The sequence below is a fragment of the Aegilops tauschii genome, chromosome 7 (genome assembly GCF_002575655.3).
Source record: "Aegilops tauschii subsp. strangulata cultivar AL8/78 chromosome 7, Aet v6.0, whole genome shotgun sequence".
In the NCBI taxonomy this organism is placed as follows: domain Eukaryota; kingdom Viridiplantae; phylum Streptophyta; class Magnoliopsida; order Poales; family Poaceae; genus Aegilops; species Aegilops tauschii.
This window is the reverse complement of record NC_053041.3, coordinates 80,462,830-80,482,743: the sequence shown is the minus strand read 5'-3', so window position 1 is coordinate 80,482,743 and position 19,914 is coordinate 80,462,830. Positions and strand designations below refer to the sequence as shown.

Below are 19,914 nucleotides of genomic sequence, written 5' to 3'. Positions count from 1 at the left end.
ATGGATCGATCATTATGAGAAAGCCAAGCATAAAAATTATGTATAATAATTTATCTTGAGAGCTCATGATTGGGGCATGTGTACATCATGTACTTAAGCCTTCCCCAAGCTTGAGCGATACTTTGTCCTTCACGATGCCAAAAATTATATATATAATTTTGATCACGATGAACCAAATGCATATGATAAAACTTTTGATGAAATTCCAATTTCAATCGGTTCCAATCCCATGTTCCAATATCATCACATGGCATATACCATGTCAATGCCTTCCCCCCAAAGATAAAGGGAAAATCTTCTTCTTAACACCATCCTCGGATAAACCTGCAAGCTTAAGCAATCCACAAATTTCATCCACATATATTAAGTGCATATCGGGATGTACTGTTCCATCTCTTGCATAAGGATTAGCTAGCGGTTTTTCTATCATACCCGAAGTAATCTCATAATAAATATTTTTGGAGCAACTATAATTGCTTCCCATCGAGGTGAAGATACCCCAATCAACCGCCTCAAAGGATTGTTTTCCATAGTGACAAGTGACAGTAAATTTTAGCACGTAATATAAATGTTTCCTTACCAAATTCCACTTACCAAAGGTGCTTCACTCCGTGGCAACGGCGCCGGAAAAGAGTCTTGATGACCCACAAGTATAGGGGATCAATCATAGTCCTTTCGATAAGTAACAGTGTCGAACCCAACGAGGAGCAGAAGGAAATGACAAGCGGTTTTCAGCAAGGTATTTTCTACAAGCCCTGAAATTATCAGTAACAAATAGTTTTGTAGCAAGATAATTTGTACGAGCAACAAGTATTAATGGTGACAAAGGTGCAGTAAGATAGCCCAATCCTTTTTCTAGCAAAGGACATGCCGGAACGGTCTCTTATAATAAGGAAAGCGTTCTCGAGGACACATGGGAATTCATCTAGTCACTTTCATCATGTTTATTTGATTCGCGTTTGGTATTTTGATAATTTGATATGTGGGTGGACTGGTGCTTGGGTGATGTTCTTACTTGAACAAGCCTCCCACTTATGATTACCCCCTCTCGCAAGCATCCGCAACTATAAAAGAAGAATTAAGATAAATCTAACCATAGGATGAAACATATGGATCCAAATCATTCCCTTACGGAATAGCGCATAAACTAGGGTTTAAGTTGTCACTCTAGCTACCCATCATCTAATTACTACTCCACAATGCCTTCCCTTAGGCCCAAGTATGGTGAAGTATCATGTAGTCGACGTTCACATAACACCACTAAGGAAATCACAACATATCATCAAAATATCAAACGAATACCAAACTCACATGATTACTTATAAGAAGACTTCTTCCATGTCCCTAAGAACAAAAGCAACTGCTCACAAATCATGTTCAAGATCAAAGGGATATTGGATAACATCAAGGATCTGAACATATAATTTTCCACAAAATAAACCAACTAGTATCAACTACAAGATGTAATCAACACTACTAGCAACCCACAAGTACTAATATGAGGTTTTGAGACAAAGGTTGAATACAAGAGATGAACTAGGGTTTTAGATAAGAAGGTGTTGGTGAAGATGTTGATGAAGATTGGTCCTCCCACAATGAGAGGGTCATTGGTGATGACGATGGCTTTAATTTCCCCTCCCGGAGGGAAGTATCCCCAGCGGAACCGCTCCAACGGAGAGCAAAAGTGCTCCTGCCCAGGTTCCGCCTCGAGACGGCGACGCTTCGTCCTGAAAGTTTTCCCCTTATTTTTTCTAGGTCAAAACCGTTCATATAGCAGAAGATGGGGGCCGGGGCCTGCCAGTGGCCCCACAAGGTACCTAGGCGTGCCCAGGTGCCTTGTGGGCAGTTGGTGGGTCCCCTCTGGTACTTCTTTGCCCCAGTATTTTTATATATATTCCATCAAAATTCTTCGTGAAATTTCAGCTCATTTGGAGTTGTGCAGAATAGGTGTCTCTGATGTAACTTTTTTAGGTCGAGAATTCAAGATGCCGGCAATCTCCCTTGTGTAAATCTTCCAAATTAAGAGAGAAAAGCATTAGAATTGCATCACAAAGTATTATAATGATTAAAAATATTGTAAATAACAGTAGGAAAACATGATGCAAAATGGACGTATCAATGCTCCATCCAACTCATTTAAATAGTCCGAATTGATGGAGAGAGACGGGCAATATATTTCAACATCACCCCTCACGTCTAGGCTTATTTAGTCTTTAGATGTGAGATTTATGTAGGCCGCAGAATCTTTTTTAGTATTGCATTGGCAGGGCCTTGAACTCAAAATCTCTTGGCTCGAATACTATGTTGAATCCATACTACATCTAACTCATCCAAAAGTCCGAACTGATGGAGAGAGCCGGGCAATATATTTTAACAAAACGAAGATAACATACTCCCTCCGTCCGAAAATACTTGTCGAAGAAATTGATAAAAATGAGTGTATCTAAAACTAAAATACGTCTAGATACATCTATTTCTCCGACAAGTATTTTTGGACGGAGGGAGTACGTGAAAAAATTACAACGAGCTTACTACGTCTCGGTAAGGAAAAAAAAGGGTATATAAATAAAGATAAGTTGATCAAGAACAATATATAACATATAGAATGACATCACATGTACGTATGCTATGATCTCAAGTCAATACAACCATCCTTTATTTCTAGTTGTTATATCGACTCGGTAAATCCTTCACCAGTTGTGCACTTCACAAATGCGCGACCGTTGTCCCTATATATAATTTGTAGTAGTATTTATTTGGATATTGGCTTTGTATGTTATAATATATTCTGCAGATTTCACGCAAAAAAATTATATTTTGTAGGTTTGATTTGGATCCATTTTTATTTTGCTGTGCAGTTGCTTCTTAAAATCTACACGGGTCTGCGTTTGTAGGAATTTGCAGCTACCTTTTTTGACGTGCGAAAAATGTACACATTTTTTTGAACACAGTACAGACGCAAGCGCTCATATATATGCGCATACACTCACCTATGAACGCACACACGCACACCCTACCCCAATGAGCACCTCCGAAAGACTGAGCCGGCATATCATCTTGAAATTTACGAAGTCACCATAGGCATTAGGACTTGAACCCTGGTGGGCTGGGATACCACAGTCCCTTTAACCATCCAATCACACGTTGGTTCGCAAAAAAAATTACATTCTTTAAAGAATCACGGAATCCATATGCGAGCAATCAGGCCGTTGTTTGGTGGAAAATAGTGATACGGAATGAGAGTAAAAGGGTGCTTGATTGGGGGTAAAGGAGTTGATGAGGGAAGGGGAAAGGGAATTAAAGAGGTGAGGTCAACTCACAGGCGTCTCTTCCTTAGGGGGTGTTTGTTTTCAGGGACTTTTTTGTGTAGGGACTAGAAAAAGTCCCTTTTAAAGACTTTTTTACCAAACGGAAGGGACTTTTTAGGGACTAAACTAGGCATTTGGGACTAAATGAAGAAGACTCTCAAGGAGAGTCTTTTTGAGACTTTTTGGGACTTTTCCAACAATGCCCCTCCATGCATCCATTGGCCCGCCACCCCATCGTGTTGTTTGATTGTTATTTTTCTATATACTAAGGGCAACATGGTCATTTAATAACCTCTAGGAAGGGACTATGGACTTTTTAGTCTCTGGAAACAAAGAGGGAGGGACTTTTTAGGAACTAGGGAGTTTTTAGTTGGGACTAGAAAAAGTCCTAGGACTAAAGAACCAAACACCACCTTGGTCCCCTCCTAATTTTAGCTGGCATAGAGCTTCCTCCCGATTTCCCGCCGCTAATTCCCACCACATCAAACAGGGAACAAATTGTGGCTGAAACGTCTAATTTTCACGTCTCCCAAACACGACGTACGTGTCTCATAACCCGAGCAGGGAGGAGTCCAATCGTACCGGTACGCCGTCCATCCATGATCCATCCAATCGATGATCCATCTGGGCCGGCGAAGTTAAAATGAAGTTCTTCTCTCGACGAAATGATGGCGGAGCTAGCTCTGGTGTCCATCTGTTGGTGCCTTTGGGGCCTGGATGGAAGCAGTCGACACGTTGGATCGTGCCCCTCCGCCCGCCCCACCCGTCACTGTTGCGGAGCGGGCGGCCGCGGCGAGAGCCATGGCCGCTGCCAAGCTAGGTCGTAGGGCCTAGGGGGGAGCGACGATCGACGGGACGGGCGGGCCACGCAGTACGGCGGTGACAGAGAGAGCACGGCTGACAGGACGACAGGATAGAGGCGGAGAGGGGTAGAAAATCTTGGAGCGAGATACTCTACAGCGGAAAGGGAACGGAGCGAGCCCAAGCAAAGACAGGACAGGATCGCACCGTACGTGCAGGTGCAATGCATGGGTAGGCCACGCCAGGCCAGCGTGTAGCATCCGTCCGTCCTGCCATGGCATAGCATAATAAACCATAAAGAGAGGTAAGTACTCTACGACAGCAGCTCGTCCTCCTCCTCCGGCTAGCCAGTGCTATCCGAGCAGCAAGCAAGCGGGGAGAAGGAGAAGAGGAAAGGAGAGAGAGAGAGAGAGAGAGAGAGAGAGAGAGAGAGAGAGAGAGAGAGAGAGAGAGGCGGGGGGGAAGAAGAGGATGGGGCGCGGCAAGGTGGAGCTGAAGCGGATCGACAACAAGATCAGCCGGCAGGTGACCTTCGCCAAGCGCCGCAACGGGCTGCTCAAGAAGGCGTACGAGCTGTCGGTGCTCTGCGACGCCGAGGTCGCGCTCATCATCTTCTCCACCCGCGGCCGCCTCTTCGAGTTCTCCACATCCTCATGGTACCCAACCGCTGCATCCGACTCATCCTACTCTCTGATTTGTTTTATTGTATGAAAAAGTTGCTCATCTAGACGCATGGCTACCATGGTAGCCCCTCTTCTCTTGTTGCTGTTTTGGGTAAGGATTTGATTTGCCGCGTCTTCTCTTCCCTATCGTCCGTCCATCCATCCATTCATCCATCAGCGCGCGGCGGGATGCTTCCCCTTTCCTCTTCTGGTGCTTACGCGAGTCGAGCTCGCTGTAAGCGGCAGCTGATGGTGTCATCCAGGCTCGATCCTAGCTATATCCCGTAGCGCTTAGCCTCTGGCCTCAGCTCTTTTCTTTCCGGCAGACCCGTGCCGTGCTCCTCAGTAGCCACGCACATGCCGATCGACCGATGAATCAGAACCACTAGCTGCTTCGTTTTCCCTAGCTAGCACACCCAGATCTGGGCAGGCAGACACATAGAGTACACATAGCACCTTTGTTTGTAAGAATCACACAAGCAATTTTACTAACTGCTTGTCCCGATCTCCCCTACCGGCCGGCCGGCTTGTTGCCCAGCACAGAAAACAAATCAACCAGCTAGTACTAGTTACTCTCCTTCTCCTGTGTTAATTTTATGTATGTATGTTTGATCTACCATTCGTCGAGTTCTTGGGGATCTGGCTCTCGATCTCTCTTTCTGGCTCTCTGTGTGTTTGTGTGTGTGGAGATTCTACTGTTCCATTGGGAGCCACTCATCCGGATCCAATTCTACTGTTCCATTGAGCCCCCGGCCCTCTCTCCTCCTCCTCCCATCCCTTCTCTCTCTCTCTCCCCCCGTCTTGTCTGGGTGACTACTCAGGGGCCGTACGCGCACGCGACCGGTAGAGCAAAAGTTATGGAGAAAGCCCATGTGTATCGGTGTACGCGCCGGCCCGTCACTTGGCCAGTCCTCGTCAGGAGCGATCTTATGCCGGAGCAGGACCGGAGTACTACCATGCTGCTCTCCGGCCGCATGTTCACCGGCCGGTACCAGCCTAGCAGTGCGTTCTGGCCGTAGACATCTGACAGACAGACGGACAGGCGTGGTACGTACGTACGTACCTCGTCGTCGTCCACCGGAGAGATTGACGCCATGGCGTGGCGACCGCTCACGGCGACGGTGGTGCGCCGCTCCGTCGTCACGCCTTAATCGTATGTGCACGCGGCCCGGCCGGAGAAGTAATCCGGTGAAACGACATCGTACGCTCCATCGTCAGGCTCAGGGTTATCCTAGTAGCGGTAGAGAACTTTGACAGACGGACGGACACGGACAGACGGGTGAAACGCCAGCTGGTAGTCCAGTGTACGTCCCGTCGCTCGTCCACAGACCACAAGCCACAGTTCACAAACGAAACGGCACGAAGCAAACACGTGAAGTGTGCGCGTACCGGAGCTTGGAGAAACTTCAGCCGGCCGTACTATACTACCAGTACAGTACTCATCAACCCTCAAAAAAGTACCGTACTCATCCGGTTTTTCTTTTTTGCCCTCCAAAAATGGCATCAACATATTTATTTCACCTTCAAAATGCGAATGGTTTTTACTTCCTCAGCGTCAATTAACATGGGACGCAGGGAGTAATATCTTGGAGTAGACGGTGTTAAACAGATTTACTGGCATTTGTTTTTTTTTCAGAATAACATGTACTTTCGAATCAAATTAATAGAGGAAGTAGCGAGAAATCTCTACTGTCTAAAACGAACGTGAGGTTCCATCATACGTCAACCATTCGTCCGACCTCTCTAGTTCCCTCCTCTTTTGATTTTTCTTTGCTCTCCCATCTCTGCTTTCCCCCACCGGTCTTCTCTGAAAACCGCCATAATTGTCCCATGTTTTGTGAACCTACCAAATAAAACCATGTTCATTCGTAAATTGATAAGCGTTACCACTTTTAAAAAAATGCTTACCAAATAAAATCCATTTAGAATAGAATTTACCAAATAACGTTGTGCGGTTTTTGACCTAGTTTTTTCTTACAAATTGGGACAACTCCCTTCTTCTTCTTAGTGAAATCGCAGGAGCACCCTGCCCCTCTAATGCGGTCCCGCCGAAATAAAATACTATTTACCAAATAAATCACTATATCCCTTGGTAACGTGCAATGGTTGTTTCCAAAACTCACGGGAATCCATTGCGAAGAACCTAAATAAAAGTTTTTTTTGTGGGTGAACCTAAATAAATCATTTTGGAACGGGGAAAGTTATTTACTATTAGAGTTACGTACAAAAAGACATGAATAGGCTAATGTAGCATTCAAATGTCATCTGAAACCAATGCGCATGATTTTGTAGATACGACCATTTGGATACTTCAAGTCCTTTTTACGTGAACTAGAAGAGCCAGAAAAGGTGTTAATATCCCCCGCAAAAAAGATATATAGAAAAGGTGCGCATAAAAAAGGGGAAATTCCCATGAGGTGTAACCACTAAATGGAAATCCTAGAGTTGAAATTCGCAAAAAAAATATAAAAAAATCCTAGAGTTGAGGCTTGGAAATTCAGTCCGTTAGAATGTTAGCGGTATCATTAACTCCGCCTTAATTCTGCTCACTAGGTATAGATTGCACTACTACTGTTCCATTGGGGACGCGGCCGTACGTGCGGCCGCAGGCAGCAAGGGGGTCAGGACGGGGACGGCCGGAGAAGTGATCGGAGAAAATGGAGGCCGGTGTCGATCCATGCGCTCGACCGTCAGGGATTTATCCTATTCCTATCCTACGTACCTTGTTCCTCCTGGCATGCATGCCTGCGACCGGTCGGTGCTACGTCGCCGTCGTCTCTACCGGTCGGTCGTGGAACTTTGACAGGGACGGGCAGACGGGTGAAATGTTGCTACTCGGAGTACTACGGTAGCTAGGCCAGGCCAGGCCAGCCAGGAGTGCAAAAGTAGTACAGTCGTAGCAAACACGTGAAGACGCGTACTGGGACTCGAGAGTATTATTAGGGCCGTGGTACTACCTGTTCGAAAAGAAAAAAAGCGACTTTTTTTTCGGGGAGAAAAGAAAAAAGTGATGTAGTACCACTACGTACGTGCCCCTACTTTATTTTGCATTGACCACGCGCCATCATGCCGTAGTAGTATGAAACCTTGTTTTTCTTTTTCCTTTCTCTTTTCTTTTGAGCTTGCTGTGCTCCTCGCCCCAAACCTTTGGAACGGGATCCTTCATAGGGAAAATTCCGATGGATTAAAATCCTACAAATTCTTAGAAAAACCCTTCAATCCAAAGGTGCTCTATGTTTACATCCAATTGTTTAACCGATTTGGTCGACTTAGAAATAACTGTTCTCCAAACGATTTAACCATGCCAAATTCGTTTGGTCCTGTCACACATGAACTCGTAGGATTAATTGGGTCAGAGATATATCATGATTTTCTTCTTTCAAAAGCTTGTCTATAATCCATTTTTCTTGTTGTTCAACAGCATGTACAAGACACTGGAGCGGTACCGCAGCTGCAACTTCAACTCCGAGGCAACTGCAGCTCCGGAGATTGAACTAGTAACCTTTTCAACACTGTTGCTTCTTATACATTTTATGTGCAAAACCAAACAGTGTGTACTAGACACTAGAGCGGTGTTTCTAGAAGTATATACATGGCATATATATGCCACGTGCGTTCTGTGAATTGTTAGTCTTGGATAGGATTTATGATCAGGATCTGATGATGGCAATTTGATGACTGGAAGTAATGTGTTTAATGTAATTTCACGGGTCATAGCGAATCAAATATCAATATAGAAAGCAAAATAATAATTCAAATTGGATATTTGGATCTACTAAATTGTTAAGTAAATGCAGTGGTATGTGGTGAAATATAAGAGCTCCATCTACTGCTTCTGAGTAGCATCAAGTATTTAATGGAATTAAGTAAAACTTTCTGAACATTTGCACATGCACAGAGCTCTCACATGATGGATCTAATATCCCTTTGTGAAAAACAAAACTAATTAACGCTGGAGAGGACTTATCCCCTAACTTCAATGTGATGTAAAAACTACTATATATGCTACTTTATGTACGCTTTGTCGTTCATATTATCAACTTTGGAATACTTAACTAGCAGCATCTTATAGTATGTCATGCCCTTCTATTTTCATTGTGACATAGCTATTATCTTCTAGAAAGTTTTTGCAGTACCTTGTAAACAACCATACATATCTATGGTTTATGCATAATGTAGTTCTGTATTATAGTCATGATTTCACTCGATTACTTGACCAGTGGGTTGTTAATTTCTCTTATCCAAACTAGAGCAATTACCAGGAGTATTTAAAGCTGAAGACAAGAGTTGAGTTCCTACAGACAACTCAGAGGTATGCAGTCCCTAGCTAGCCAACTATAGGAAATGTTAGATATATCGATCATGTGGATCATTAATTACTTACCAGGTGATCGATTGCTATTTAATACTGTCATGCATTTTAGAGTCGAGTTAGTGGCTAAGCGAGCATGGATGACATGGACTTAGCATGCGTGTTCTTAGAGGGAGATGGAGGCAAACACACATTAGTAGACGCAGACATGTGTGTGGTTGTGTGGCTCCGTGCGTTTTAGTTGCTGCATTAGAAGATTAGTTGGTGGATTAAGTGTGGTCGCATGGCCTGCAAGCAAGAAGAGATCATGTAGCATAGATAAGGAGAAGCACTAGCATATAGTTTGCTTGGATGGTTCCCGGGTCGTCTTGATCATGGAGAGAGTTTAGGAAGTGATGAGAGCATGGAGTGATTAATGCAGTACGTGTGAATGTGTTGAGCCTTTTTCATTATGTGTGTACTAGAGAGTTGAGAGAAGATAGAGAGATAACAGAGAGAAGAGAGGAGCTGTTAGTGCCTAAATTTTTTGATCTTTTACAGAAATCTTCTTGGCGAGGACTTGGGCCCACTTAACATGAAGGAACTTGAACAGCTTGAGAACCAAATTGAGATATCTCTCAAACATATCAGGGCGACAAAGGTACATCATCATAGTCAAGTAAATTCATTGGTGATCATATTTCCACATATATATATATATGTATTTCTCAAGTCGTAGGTTCAGATTTCAGATGCATGCTGTAATAATATATAAATGTTTGAGATCAGATCTGTTTAACTTGTAGAATGTCATGCTGACTAGCTATTTCTGTGTATGACTTGTACAGAGCCAGCAGTCACTTGATCAGCTCTTTGATCTCAAGCGCAAGGTAACTCATGTGTCGTCTTGTTAAGCCCTGATCTTGTTCAATATATTTCTTTCAGCATAGAGGCCGCAGAATTACTAATTACTAATTTGTGCAGGAACAACAACTGCAAGATGTTAATAAAGACTTACGGAAGAAGGTATAATACGTCAATATGAGTGATAAACCTCATCTCTTCCCTCACGGGTTTTAATCAATTTTTTTTATTTCCAGCATTGGCTTAGCCTGAATGTGCCATATATACACAAACTATTTTGGTTAATCCTCATTTAGACATGCTCAGGAGTTCCATACACAGTACAGGGAAGCCTCAGTGATAAAATAAAAACATACTCCCTCTGTTCCTAAATATTTGTCTTTCTAGTCATTTCAAATGAACTACCACATACGGATGTATGTAGACATTTTAAAGTGTAGATTCACTCATTTTGCTTTGTATGTAGTCATTTGTTGAAATATCTAGAAAGACAAATATTTAGGAACGGAGGGAGTATATATGAGGGGAAAGTTAGCACTAGCCGACTTTGTATTGTCTCGGTTATTTCATTAAATTGTCAATCATCTAGTTTCTTTCTCCTAACTAAAGAAAAATCGTGCAACTGAAAAATATGAGACACGGCACAATTAGAAAGTCCTGCTCTTTCAACGTTTTTTCTGAATATGTGTATCTTTGCTTGTTCGATGGAAATGCACAACTGACCATAGAATTCTTGGCAAAAGAAGGTATTTATATTGTTGTTAAAATTCCATGGCTGTGGTTCTTCTTGGAAATGGTAAATTAGTGGCTGAGCTCGTCACGTATATTCAAAAGAAGTGTGAGCTATGCATGCTTCAATTTTTACCTCTTTGTTGTACCAGATACAAGAAACTACTGCGGAAAATGTGCTGCAAATGTCTTGCCAGGATGTTGGACCTAGTGGGTCTAGTGGCCATGCTAATCAAGCTAATCAACAGGAGCATTTTCATCCTGCTTGTGACCCTTCCCTGCGTATAGGGTAATTTTTTTCTTCAGCTATTAATAAAAGACTCCAAGCATGATGCCTTATTAACATTAACTATGTTCTTTAAATATAAATAATCTCAGCAAAAAGGAAAACTCATATCAACAGCTCATACTTTAGTAAATTATAGGAATTGATTTTTAAACATTCTTTTTGAAAGGAATACAGTACTATATTTGAACAAGATTGCCAACATGTAAAAAAAGGAATAAAATCCCAATTTGCATTACCAACAGAAACTGAAGTATCACACTAGAACAACTTGTGCAGAATCAATAAACAGGTTTCCTTTTTAAACATGTCTTTGTCTATTTTTTTTTCGTAACTACCTATTACGATCGTGTGCAGGTATCAACGAAATTTCCTGGATCAATTGAACAAAGAATGAATGGTTGTATTAGCTGAGCCTGAGCGCAGATGTCCTATGTTGGGTCTATGTGATATAAATTTAAGGCAATGCTTTCTTTTATCCATGGGTTCTAACTTAAAACAACCTATTATGTACTATTCAATCATATTGTGTGCTATTTTAAACTTGAGAGGAGAATTATCTGAATGTTGGATGCTGAATTGACCACACAATCTCTCAGTTTGAACTGAGGGTACTGAAAATAAGTGCACCGTGTCAGTGCATAGCTACAAACAATAAGTCACCACTGCACTAACATGTTATCCATAAATGTTCATAAAAGTATAGCAATTCATCTCCATTTCCATAACGAAAATAAAGTAAAAATTAGGTAACTATACCATAATTATGAAATGAGAAACATGTTTCGAACATTAATTCAATATATAATAAACACTTCATTTTCAAGCCATATACACATGGTCTTATTTACCATTTTTATCATGTCAATATGGATTCCATAATACATTTGAAGGTCGTCATATAATCTATGGAAACATCCAGAAGGTCGTCATATATATAATCTATGAAAACAAAGGTCGTCATATTATCTATAAATAGCATGCCCCATAGTAACATCCAAAAGGTCATCATATCACCTATAAATAGCATGCATATATAATAGTGTCAAGTCTGTGTACGTGTGACCAGCTCAACTAGATCCATCTCCTCCTTCACCTGGACAGTCTTGATTTCTGTTGGACCTACCGCTGTCACCAATGGCGATGATCCAGATTCAATGTTTGCGAGTGCGCCATCACACCATGCCATCTCCATATCTATCTCATGGTCAATCTTAATAGTGTAGTCCATATGGTTGAAGATATAGTCCATGTCAACATCATCATCTATGCTGTAAACCGGGTATTGCGCATCCTCCTTTGTGTCAAATAAACCATCACACATGTCAACAGAAAAATCATCACATGTTGGGACTAGAATTTCTTCCCAAGAGTCAGCCTCTCTGTCATCTGTGCTGAATAGTCCTTGGGTGATCATTGTGCTGGATGGGTTGGATTCTGACCAACTGTCATTCACCTGTGCCAGATTTTGTGTTGGGGGTGCTGGTGAAGATGGTGACAGTGGAGGTTCTTTTGGGGCTAGAGGAGCAGCAGTGACCTTGCTAGAGCCAATTCCAAGGCTTTTGATGTAGTTCTGCAGAAGGGTCCCAGATTTGGGATTCTTGGCGCTTGTGCGGGTCCGCCTCCTTGCAAACTGCCTTCTCTTGGTTGCATTCCAATGATTTTTTATGGAGTTTTCAGTTCTCCCAGGGAGGCGCTTAGCTATCTCTGCCCATTTGTTGCCAACCTCCTTGTGTGTTTGTATTAGAACCATGTCTTCCTCCTCACTCCAAGTATCTTTCTGCATTTGTGGTTTCATCCACGCACAAAAAGTTTATTTCAAGCATGAATACTACACAGATACTATGAGAAGTTTTCAGGAAAAAGAACTTGACAAAAATATTTCAGATTTCGAAACATCCATGCCCCATTTTTGGATTTCACCATGATATTTACCCATTATTGTTATTTACCATTAAACATTTTGTATTTTTCTAAAATTTAATAGGGGCAAAGGTTATTTGAACTTCTATAGCTCTGGTCAACAACATGATTTTCCATGACGATGCATTGTTTCTAGTTTTTCCTAAATCATATTTCCCCTCAGTTTATGTTTTCTTGTCCCATGTGGCCATGTCAGGTTAGAATTTTCTTCTCTTTGGCTCACTGGAAGGGTAGAAAATTAGTTTTTGAGTGCCGGTTTGAGTTTCTATCATCATGGATAAGAACCATTCTAGTACTAAGGACTATACCCATTCCCCACCCATCAACCTGATAAAAGCTAACCAAAAAAGACATAGCTTATATTACTCCCAAAATTTAGTGCGCCCTTAATAAAGGGCAGGCTGGCCCAATGACATTCAAATCTTCCTGAATGTATTCAAGCTAGTTTTTTTAAGCTGAATTAGATTGCAAATCTAGTACTAAATACCATCCCCACCCATGAATCTGATCTAAGCAAACCAAAAATGACGTCGTGTATATAATTCCCAAAATTTACTGCACCCATAATGAATTGCAGACTGACCCAACGACATTCAAATCTCACTCAATGTGTTCAAATTAGTTTTTTTGGAGCTTAATTAGTTTACTATTTCATTAAACACGGTCAAAGCAAAAGACATAACTGCAGGCATTCCATTTATTACAGAATATAAAGGAGATTAAAATAGATTTGACTCCTCGGTTCAGCTCAAATGGAAGTTGGAGAGACAAACCTTGATGTTAGGTCTCAAATGGTTGTGCCATCTTTCTCTGCATTGCTTTCCAACTCTTCCAGGCAACATTTGCGCAATCTGAGACCACTTCCTCAATCCAAACTGCTCCACTAACTTCACCAACTTCCTGTAAAATTTGCAAGAACGAACTTCTTGATACCATCGCAGGATAGCAAGTAATAACACAGACTTACAGTGCTGCAAACAGAGAAAATACTGAACTAAGCATGAAACAACATATCTAATTCTTACCTGTCTTCTTCCAGCGTCCATTGCCCTTTGACAACATTAGCCCTCTTGAGAGCCTTGCTGGAGGCCTTCTTTCTTGGTAAAAACCTGCGGCTCATCTCATAGGTCTTGTATGATCCAAGGCCACCTCCTATGAGATGTGAAACCTCAAGCTTCGGCGTCAGCAGAGGGAGGTGAGGTCCAGAACTATGAACGACCGATGAAGTGTCGCCGACGATAGCCTTCGTCGCGGTGCCTTGTGGGTAGTAGTCAGGATAGAAGGCCGCAAAGGGGCCGATCGATCCGCCGGCAGGCTCGAACGAACGATCAAGGGAGTGGAGATCATAGTGGGCACTCTGCTGCACATGGAAATCAAGCGGCATGTCATCGCAGCTCCCTGCGTGGGGCTGGAAGCAACCGAAATCCATGGAGGGGTTTCAGGAGCTGGCTACTGCTAGGGGTGGGGGGAAGAGGGAGCGGCTGGATGCTGGTTCCTGTCTACCTGCATCTCTCGGAAGAGGAGACATTGGCATGGCGTGTCACATTATATCTTGACAAGAGCGGCCTTATGGCCCCTTAATGGCCACAACCCAAGGGGGTTTTATGGGTTTATTAACTTGCGTTGTTAATGGGGCATTTACTTTCATAAATAGATTACTTCATGCAAGAGAAAGAAAACTATGGTTAATTAAGCAGCATGCATTATTCAGAAAACGTGGCACACACACCACCCGTGCCCATTGCAAGATGCTGGTCAAGTCGAGAAGTCATTAACATCCGCAGTAGTGCATGGCATGGCATGGCATGCGATGCTATATGCCTGCAGCATCAGTCGTTTCGTTTTCCTTTGTGATGTAAAAGTAAAGCACACGGACTCTGCTAAAACAAAATAATAAATTGTGTAGAATATTGGGCTGTACATTCCTTCTGCGCCTGAATCTGTGACGCTTCGAGCAGTTTACGCAAAGAGTACAGAATTCATGTCTAAGTAGGATCAATCATACTCGCATGTTATGGAAAATGGCAAGACTTTGTTTCTGGCTGGGGCATGGAAGTATATATTCAAGCAATTAGAACTGAATAATACTTCAGAGATGGTACAGATTAATTAGCCTTATAATTAAACTTCGGTATAGATTGAAGATGAAGGACACTACGAGCTCAGACCATCACGCACTGGAACAAAATGGAACCCCTTTTTGTGGAGGGGAAGAAATCTACTAGCTTATTTAGCAGGGAAAAAAAATGCTGCTTGCTCAAGCGCATAGCCGAAGAACTGGGGCGGAGGAGGAGCGAGCAGCACGTACCTTCTACGTGCGCCGCCGCCCAAGGGAAGCGCTGGTATCTACGGGGCGGGGACGGACGGAGCGGGAGGTAACCGGTGGCGACGGCGACGGCGGTCTCGAGTCCACCGGCCGCCGCACGGCACGAGAAGGAAGGGAAGGAGAGAGAGAGACCATCCGCCTGTCCGAGTTCCCACCCCCTCGTACTGGGCTCGTTTTGGGTCGGGCGTGATGGGCTCTTCCGCTGGAGTTGGGCCTTGCAGGCGGGCCAGGTATGCGGTCCGGCCCTAAGGGAAAAAGGCCGCCCTCTGGCCGTCGGAGGCGCCACTGGCTCGCCGGCAGGAAGAGAGGGCACATCTCCAACTCCGCGACGGCGACGGCGACGGCGAGGGGAGGAGGAGGAGATGAAGCTGAAGCAGCTGGAGGGCCTCCTGGGGGGCCTGACCCAGTTCTCCGACCCCAAGGTACACCCCGCCGCTCGATTCGCCTCCGGAACAAAGCAGTGAATTTACACGAGCTTCGCCGCCGCCGTCGCCGGCGGCGGCCGTGTGTGCAGGTGGAGCTGGAGCAGTACGCGACGGGCCCCCACATCGCGTCGAGGATGCTCTACACGGTAGCGCCCCGCCCCGATTCCCATATGCCTTGTTGCCTTTATGCATGGATGCGATCCTGGTACTTGCTGTGATGTGATTGTGTCTGCAATTGGACGCCGCGAGTGCGGGCGGCCGCGGCTCCATGCCCAAAACTGGCAAGCTACTCCGGCAGTGGGCTAGTAGGCTTGTGGCGGCTCCCATGCTTTGCCATGGAAGATTCTGCACATGTTGTTGCTCCCACTTTAGTTCTTTTGGCTCTGTGTAAGCTTACTCTCTGCAGTACAAAGCTGGGAATGTTTGATTTTTCAGCTGCTTGCAAGTTGTGCCTCGACCTGTAGGAATGCCTCACCTGGCTATTTTATCTGAACATTGCATCTGAAACCATAAGGTAGACAAATACTCCCTCCGTTCACAAATTATAAGATGTTTTGGATATTTCAATATGGACTACATACGGACTGAAATGAGTGAACAAACACACTAAAACGTGTCTGTATACATCCGATTCAGGAAAAAAGTTAGAACATCTTATTTTGTGAACGGAGGTTGTAGCTATGTAGGCTTGTGGGGTGTGCTTCGATGCTAAAACTCTGTGATTCTGGTGTGCCTCTGTTGTATCTTTTTCATGGTGATTTGCTGAATCTGTCAGGCCGAGAACAGCTTCGATGACATATCTGGTAAAGTGGTGGCTGATTTTGGGTGCGGCTGTGGTACCCTGGCTGTTGCGAGTGCTCTGCTGGATGCTGAGTGAGTGCGTTGAAGCTCTTAGTATTTTGGTAATCGTTTCCTTCAGTTCTTGTTCAGAGTCGTTTCTTCTGAGTTGGTATCAGCAGAGATCTCCGCTCCTTAACCGTACAATAGCGTTGCCATTTTTATAATTCCGGTGCCATAATTCGCACACCTGCTTTAAACAGTAGCTAAATGGGGAACTGAAGAGTGGTTACCTCTGCCATGATTTGCTGATTGATTGTGCAGAATATGGTATACCTTGTTTTGGGGGATACTAAGGGTGTAACTAGTAGGCAGTACATTGCTTCATGATGTTTATGTGCTGATTACCAGTATTTGATCTTACTAGACAGTATACTACCATACAGGCTCACTGATCCACCTCCCTTAGTGCCCTGTCTGTAACTTAATCACTCGTACTGAAGAGCTAAGAAAATAAAACTGTTTCTATTATTATTATACTTTAATTGACCACATATTTTTTTGGTTTGAAATTTCTATATGCTGGTCAAAATTATGTTGCGTAACAATCATTATGTGGCACTATCATTCCCATGGCATGTAACAAACTCATATACTGCACAATATTTGAAATGGTTGTCCATTATTGTCATGAACTTATAAACCGACGTGTGTGTGTACCAGTTGGGTATCTTACGATTTTTGTTGTTATTCTGTTGTTAGATATCCCTAATCTTATTCATCGCGATTGTGGAATGACAGGCATGTTACTGGTATTGATATTGACCTCCAGTCCCTTGAACTTGCTCAAGAAAATGCTACTGATCTAGAGGTATGCTGTTGCTTTCATTTCCAATTGCAACAATTGCTTTTATCTGAAGCAAATAAACCTTCATATTGACTCTTTTCCCTCTATAATGAGTCAAACATCACGCAGAATTTTCTGTGGGTCTGCTTGGTCTATTATCTCGATCGCTTACTACAGTTGATCAAAGGATAACAACTTGCAAGTGCAGTTAGCTGAAAACTGTTTAGGTCCCCAATTTCTGTTGCCTTTAGCATTACGTTATGTGCTTCTTAAGAAATTCGTAGGGACAAGGTTGTGGGCCTTAGCTTGTATCAAATATAGTTCTGGAGGGTTCTTTTTGGCGAGGAGAATGTAATTCTGGAATTGACCAAGCTGTTGGTTGCACTTGTAGACATCATACACAATGTCATAGAGGCGGCCCCTAAATATAGTATCTATATGAGATAAGTGCATTACCCCCCTAAACCCTTAACTCCAATACTAGTCAGAATCACACCCCTCAAACCACAGAACCATTCACCTCAGTTATGTTGCATTCAGTACTCCATGGATGTGCTAAGCTAGCCTGTCACATCCTTATTGTCTGCTGCCTTTTCTTCAGCAATAACAACCTCGGTGTGTTGACTCTGATGTTCTTCTTGCATGGTTTTTACCCTTGGTACCAGTGATCAAATTTAAATGGTTAAGTACATGTTGGTGAGGTAGAGGTAGAGCTGAAAGTAGTACGTGAGAGGATTGACGCAGTAACTTGATATTTCTAGAATCTACTATGTTTTAACATGTGAATGACATGTTTCTTTTCATCAAATGTTTTCTTATGCAGCTGGATATCGACTTAATTCAGTGTGACATAAAGAACTTAAATTTAAAAGGTATTTTCTTAAGTGGTAATGTGTAGGCTCATTGAAACTTCAGTGTTCTTTTGGTTACGATACACTGTTTTCTGTTACCATTATGGAGGGTTTTTCAATATTGTTCTTCTCTAGTGCCCTTTTTGTTTGTTCAATACATAAGTAAATAATGTCTAGAAAATCATTTTACGAACAATTTAGTATCCTAGCTGAACATGCTTTCCAAGCTGGCTGAATTACTTCCCAGTCTTCAGTATTTGGTGTAGCTTGCACAGGTAGAAGTAAGTAGATGAAATATAATCATGCTATCAAAAGCCACACTTGTAAAATGTGGTTCTTGGAATGAATTATATTGTCTCACAAATACAGATGCTTTTTTCACATTGAAAAGTGTCCATAACCTTTTGAGTGCCTTATAAGAGATATGGTGCAGGCCTTCTTGTTGACACTGTTGTCATGAATCCTCCCTTTGGGACAAAAAGAAAAGGAGCTGACATGGAATTCCTTTCTATGGGCTTGAAGGTTGTCAGAGCAACAGTTTACTATACCAGTTAATGAAAGACGTTCTTAGTGTTGTAGTAAGTTTCTAATATCTGTTTATTATTCACAGGTTGCAGCTCAAGCTGTCTATTCTCTGCACAAGACCTCCACGAGAGAGGTAAGTTCTTGTGCCGTGTACATCTCTAATGCCATCTTTGTAGAGAACATTGGAGCTCCAAAAGGAATTACTCAATTTTGTACACGATGAACCTAACCATAGTCGATATTTGTCCGTTTTCCATTTTGTACATTTCATGTGGAAGAAATGTTCATTTGGTGTTCACTTTCTTTTTGTGCTTCTAATCTTTTAGTACATCAAGAAGGCAGCCCTGCGCAATTGCAACGCAATCAGTGCCGAAGTTCTGTGTGAGGTAATGTCATATGAAACAGAGAAATACACTATTAGCCAGCCTTTCTTGTCTTGCTTAAAACCAGGATAGACAAGTACTTTTTGTTTTTCATGGGAAGGTTATTCTGCATTCGGGGTTCTGGGCCCAAACCATGTCTTTTGTTTCGCACCTGCTGTGGTAATATCTGCAACGTGCTCCTTTTTCTCCTTGTTACAGCTGCGCTACGATCTACCTCGGACCTACAGGTTCCACAAGCAAAAGGAGCTCGATATCGCAGTCGATCTGTGGCGCTTCGTCCCTCAAGCTCGAGACGAAAGGGCAAGCTAGCAGCCTAGCATGACGTGGCAAGGTGACGAGGTCGTGACATCACGCTCGTTGAACCACCACAGCGTGATGGCTGGACTTGCTAGAAGAAGGAAACGCATGGGCGATTTACACACTTTTACCCCCCTTGTAAGCGGCAGGCAAACCCCAGTAGTTTAGCAGCCATACCCACCCTGGGCAGTGATAGGGCTTTCCAGCACATTGCCAGGCAGGTTTGGTGCTCTCTCTGTGCCAGCACTTGTTCAGTTTTTTTTTCTCGTTTTATACTATCAGAGAGAAACAGCGTCTTGGAACAAAATTCAGAGTTAAATCGGCGAGCATCGTCTCTGCGCCCAGTTATTCTCTGCAAAGTGAAATTTTTTGCTGCGAGTAATGTTCCCTCCGTCTCAAAATAAGTGTTCTAGTAAGGTTAAGACACTTATTTTTTGAGACGGAGGGAGTATTTGTTTTTGCTGAATCAGCGAGGACATTAGACGCATGGACTTGCGCAGAGGAGGGTGATGGCAAATGGTCGGTCCCAGTAGACCACATCCCGGTACTGGTGTACTACTCCCTCCGTTCCATATTAGTTGTCGTTGAAATGGATGTATCTAGACGTATTTCAGTGTTA

At 43.1% G+C, this 19,914-nt stretch overlaps 3 protein-coding genes across 3 annotated transcripts; 2 read left to right on the top strand and 1 right to left on the bottom strand.

The window, feature by feature from the left end:
• Nucleotides 1–4,364: 4,364 nt before the first annotated feature.
• Nucleotides 4,365–11,506, top strand: LOC109769719 (MADS-box transcription factor 5). Its single transcript, XM_020328448.4, has 8 exons — nucleotides 4,365–4,765; nucleotides 8,193–8,268; nucleotides 9,022–9,083; nucleotides 9,624–9,723; nucleotides 9,911–9,952; nucleotides 10,047–10,088; nucleotides 10,808–10,944; nucleotides 11,299–11,506. The coding sequence occupies exons 1-8, from the start codon at nucleotides 4,581–4,583 to the stop codon at nucleotides 11,336–11,338; spliced, it is 684 nt and encodes a 227-aa protein (XP_020184037.1). The 5' UTR covers nucleotides 4,365–4,580; the 3' UTR covers nucleotides 11,339–11,506.
• A 254-nt stretch (nucleotides 11,507–11,760) lies between these two features.
• LOC109769718 (uncharacterized) lies at nucleotides 11,761–15,312 on the bottom strand. Its single transcript, XM_045231948.2, has 3 exons — nucleotides 13,890–15,312; nucleotides 13,638–13,764; nucleotides 11,761–12,721 (listed from the first exon to the last, which is right to left on the bottom strand). Exons 1-3 carry the CDS (start codon nucleotides 14,291–14,293, stop codon nucleotides 11,987–11,989), a joined length of 1,266 nt encoding a protein of 421 aa, XP_045087883.1. The 5' UTR covers nucleotides 14,294–15,312; the 3' UTR covers nucleotides 11,761–11,986.
• A 144-nt stretch (nucleotides 15,313–15,456) lies between these two features.
• Nucleotides 15,457–19,654, top strand: LOC109769717 (uncharacterized). The gene is made up of 9 exons (XM_020328446.3): nucleotides 15,457–15,612; nucleotides 15,705–15,761; nucleotides 16,391–16,488; nucleotides 17,194–17,263; nucleotides 18,063–18,111; nucleotides 18,524–18,612; nucleotides 18,701–18,748; nucleotides 18,942–19,001; nucleotides 19,197–19,654. The coding sequence occupies exons 1-9, from the start codon at nucleotides 15,553–15,555 to the stop codon at nucleotides 19,305–19,307; spliced, it is 642 nt and encodes a 213-aa protein (XP_020184035.1). The 5' UTR covers nucleotides 15,457–15,552; the 3' UTR covers nucleotides 19,308–19,654.
• The last annotated feature ends 260 nt before the right edge of the window (nucleotides 19,655–19,914 follow it).

Bases quoted from the DNA above. Each gene is read 5' to 3' on its own strand.
- LOC109769718 (XM_045231948.2), bottom strand. From the start codon at position 14,293: ATGGATTTCGGTTGCTTCCAGCCCCACGCAGGGAGCTGCGATGACATG. The intron at 13,765-13,889 runs GTAAGAATTAGA...CAAATTTTACAG, and splicing joins TGGACGCTGGAAGAAGACAG to GAAGTTGGTGAAGTTAGTGG. The intron at 12,722-13,637 runs GTTTGTCTCTCC...CCACAAATGCAG, and splicing joins ATTTGAGACCTAACATCAAG to AAAGATACTTGGAGTGAGGA.
- LOC109769719 (XM_020328448.4), top strand. From the start codon at position 4,581: ATGGGGCGCGGCAAGGTGGAGCTGAAGCGGATCGACAACAAGATCAGC. The intron at 9,084-9,623 runs GTATGCAGTCCC...GATCTTTTACAG, and splicing joins TTCCTACAGACAACTCAGAG to AAATCTTCTTGGCGAGGACT. The intron at 10,089-10,807 runs GTATAATACGTC...TTGTTGTACCAG, and splicing joins ATAAAGACTTACGGAAGAAG to ATACAAGAAACTACTGCGGA.
- LOC109769717 (XM_020328446.3), top strand. From the start codon at position 15,553: ATGAAGCTGAAGCAGCTGGAGGGCCTCCTGGGGGGCCTGACCCAGTTC. The intron at 16,489-17,193 runs GTGAGTGCGTTG...GTGGAATGACAG, and splicing joins AGTGCTCTGCTGGATGCTGA to GCATGTTACTGGTATTGATA. The intron at 18,112-18,523 runs GTATTTTCTTAA...GATATGGTGCAG, and splicing joins AAAGAACTTAAATTTAAAAG to GCCTTCTTGTTGACACTGTT.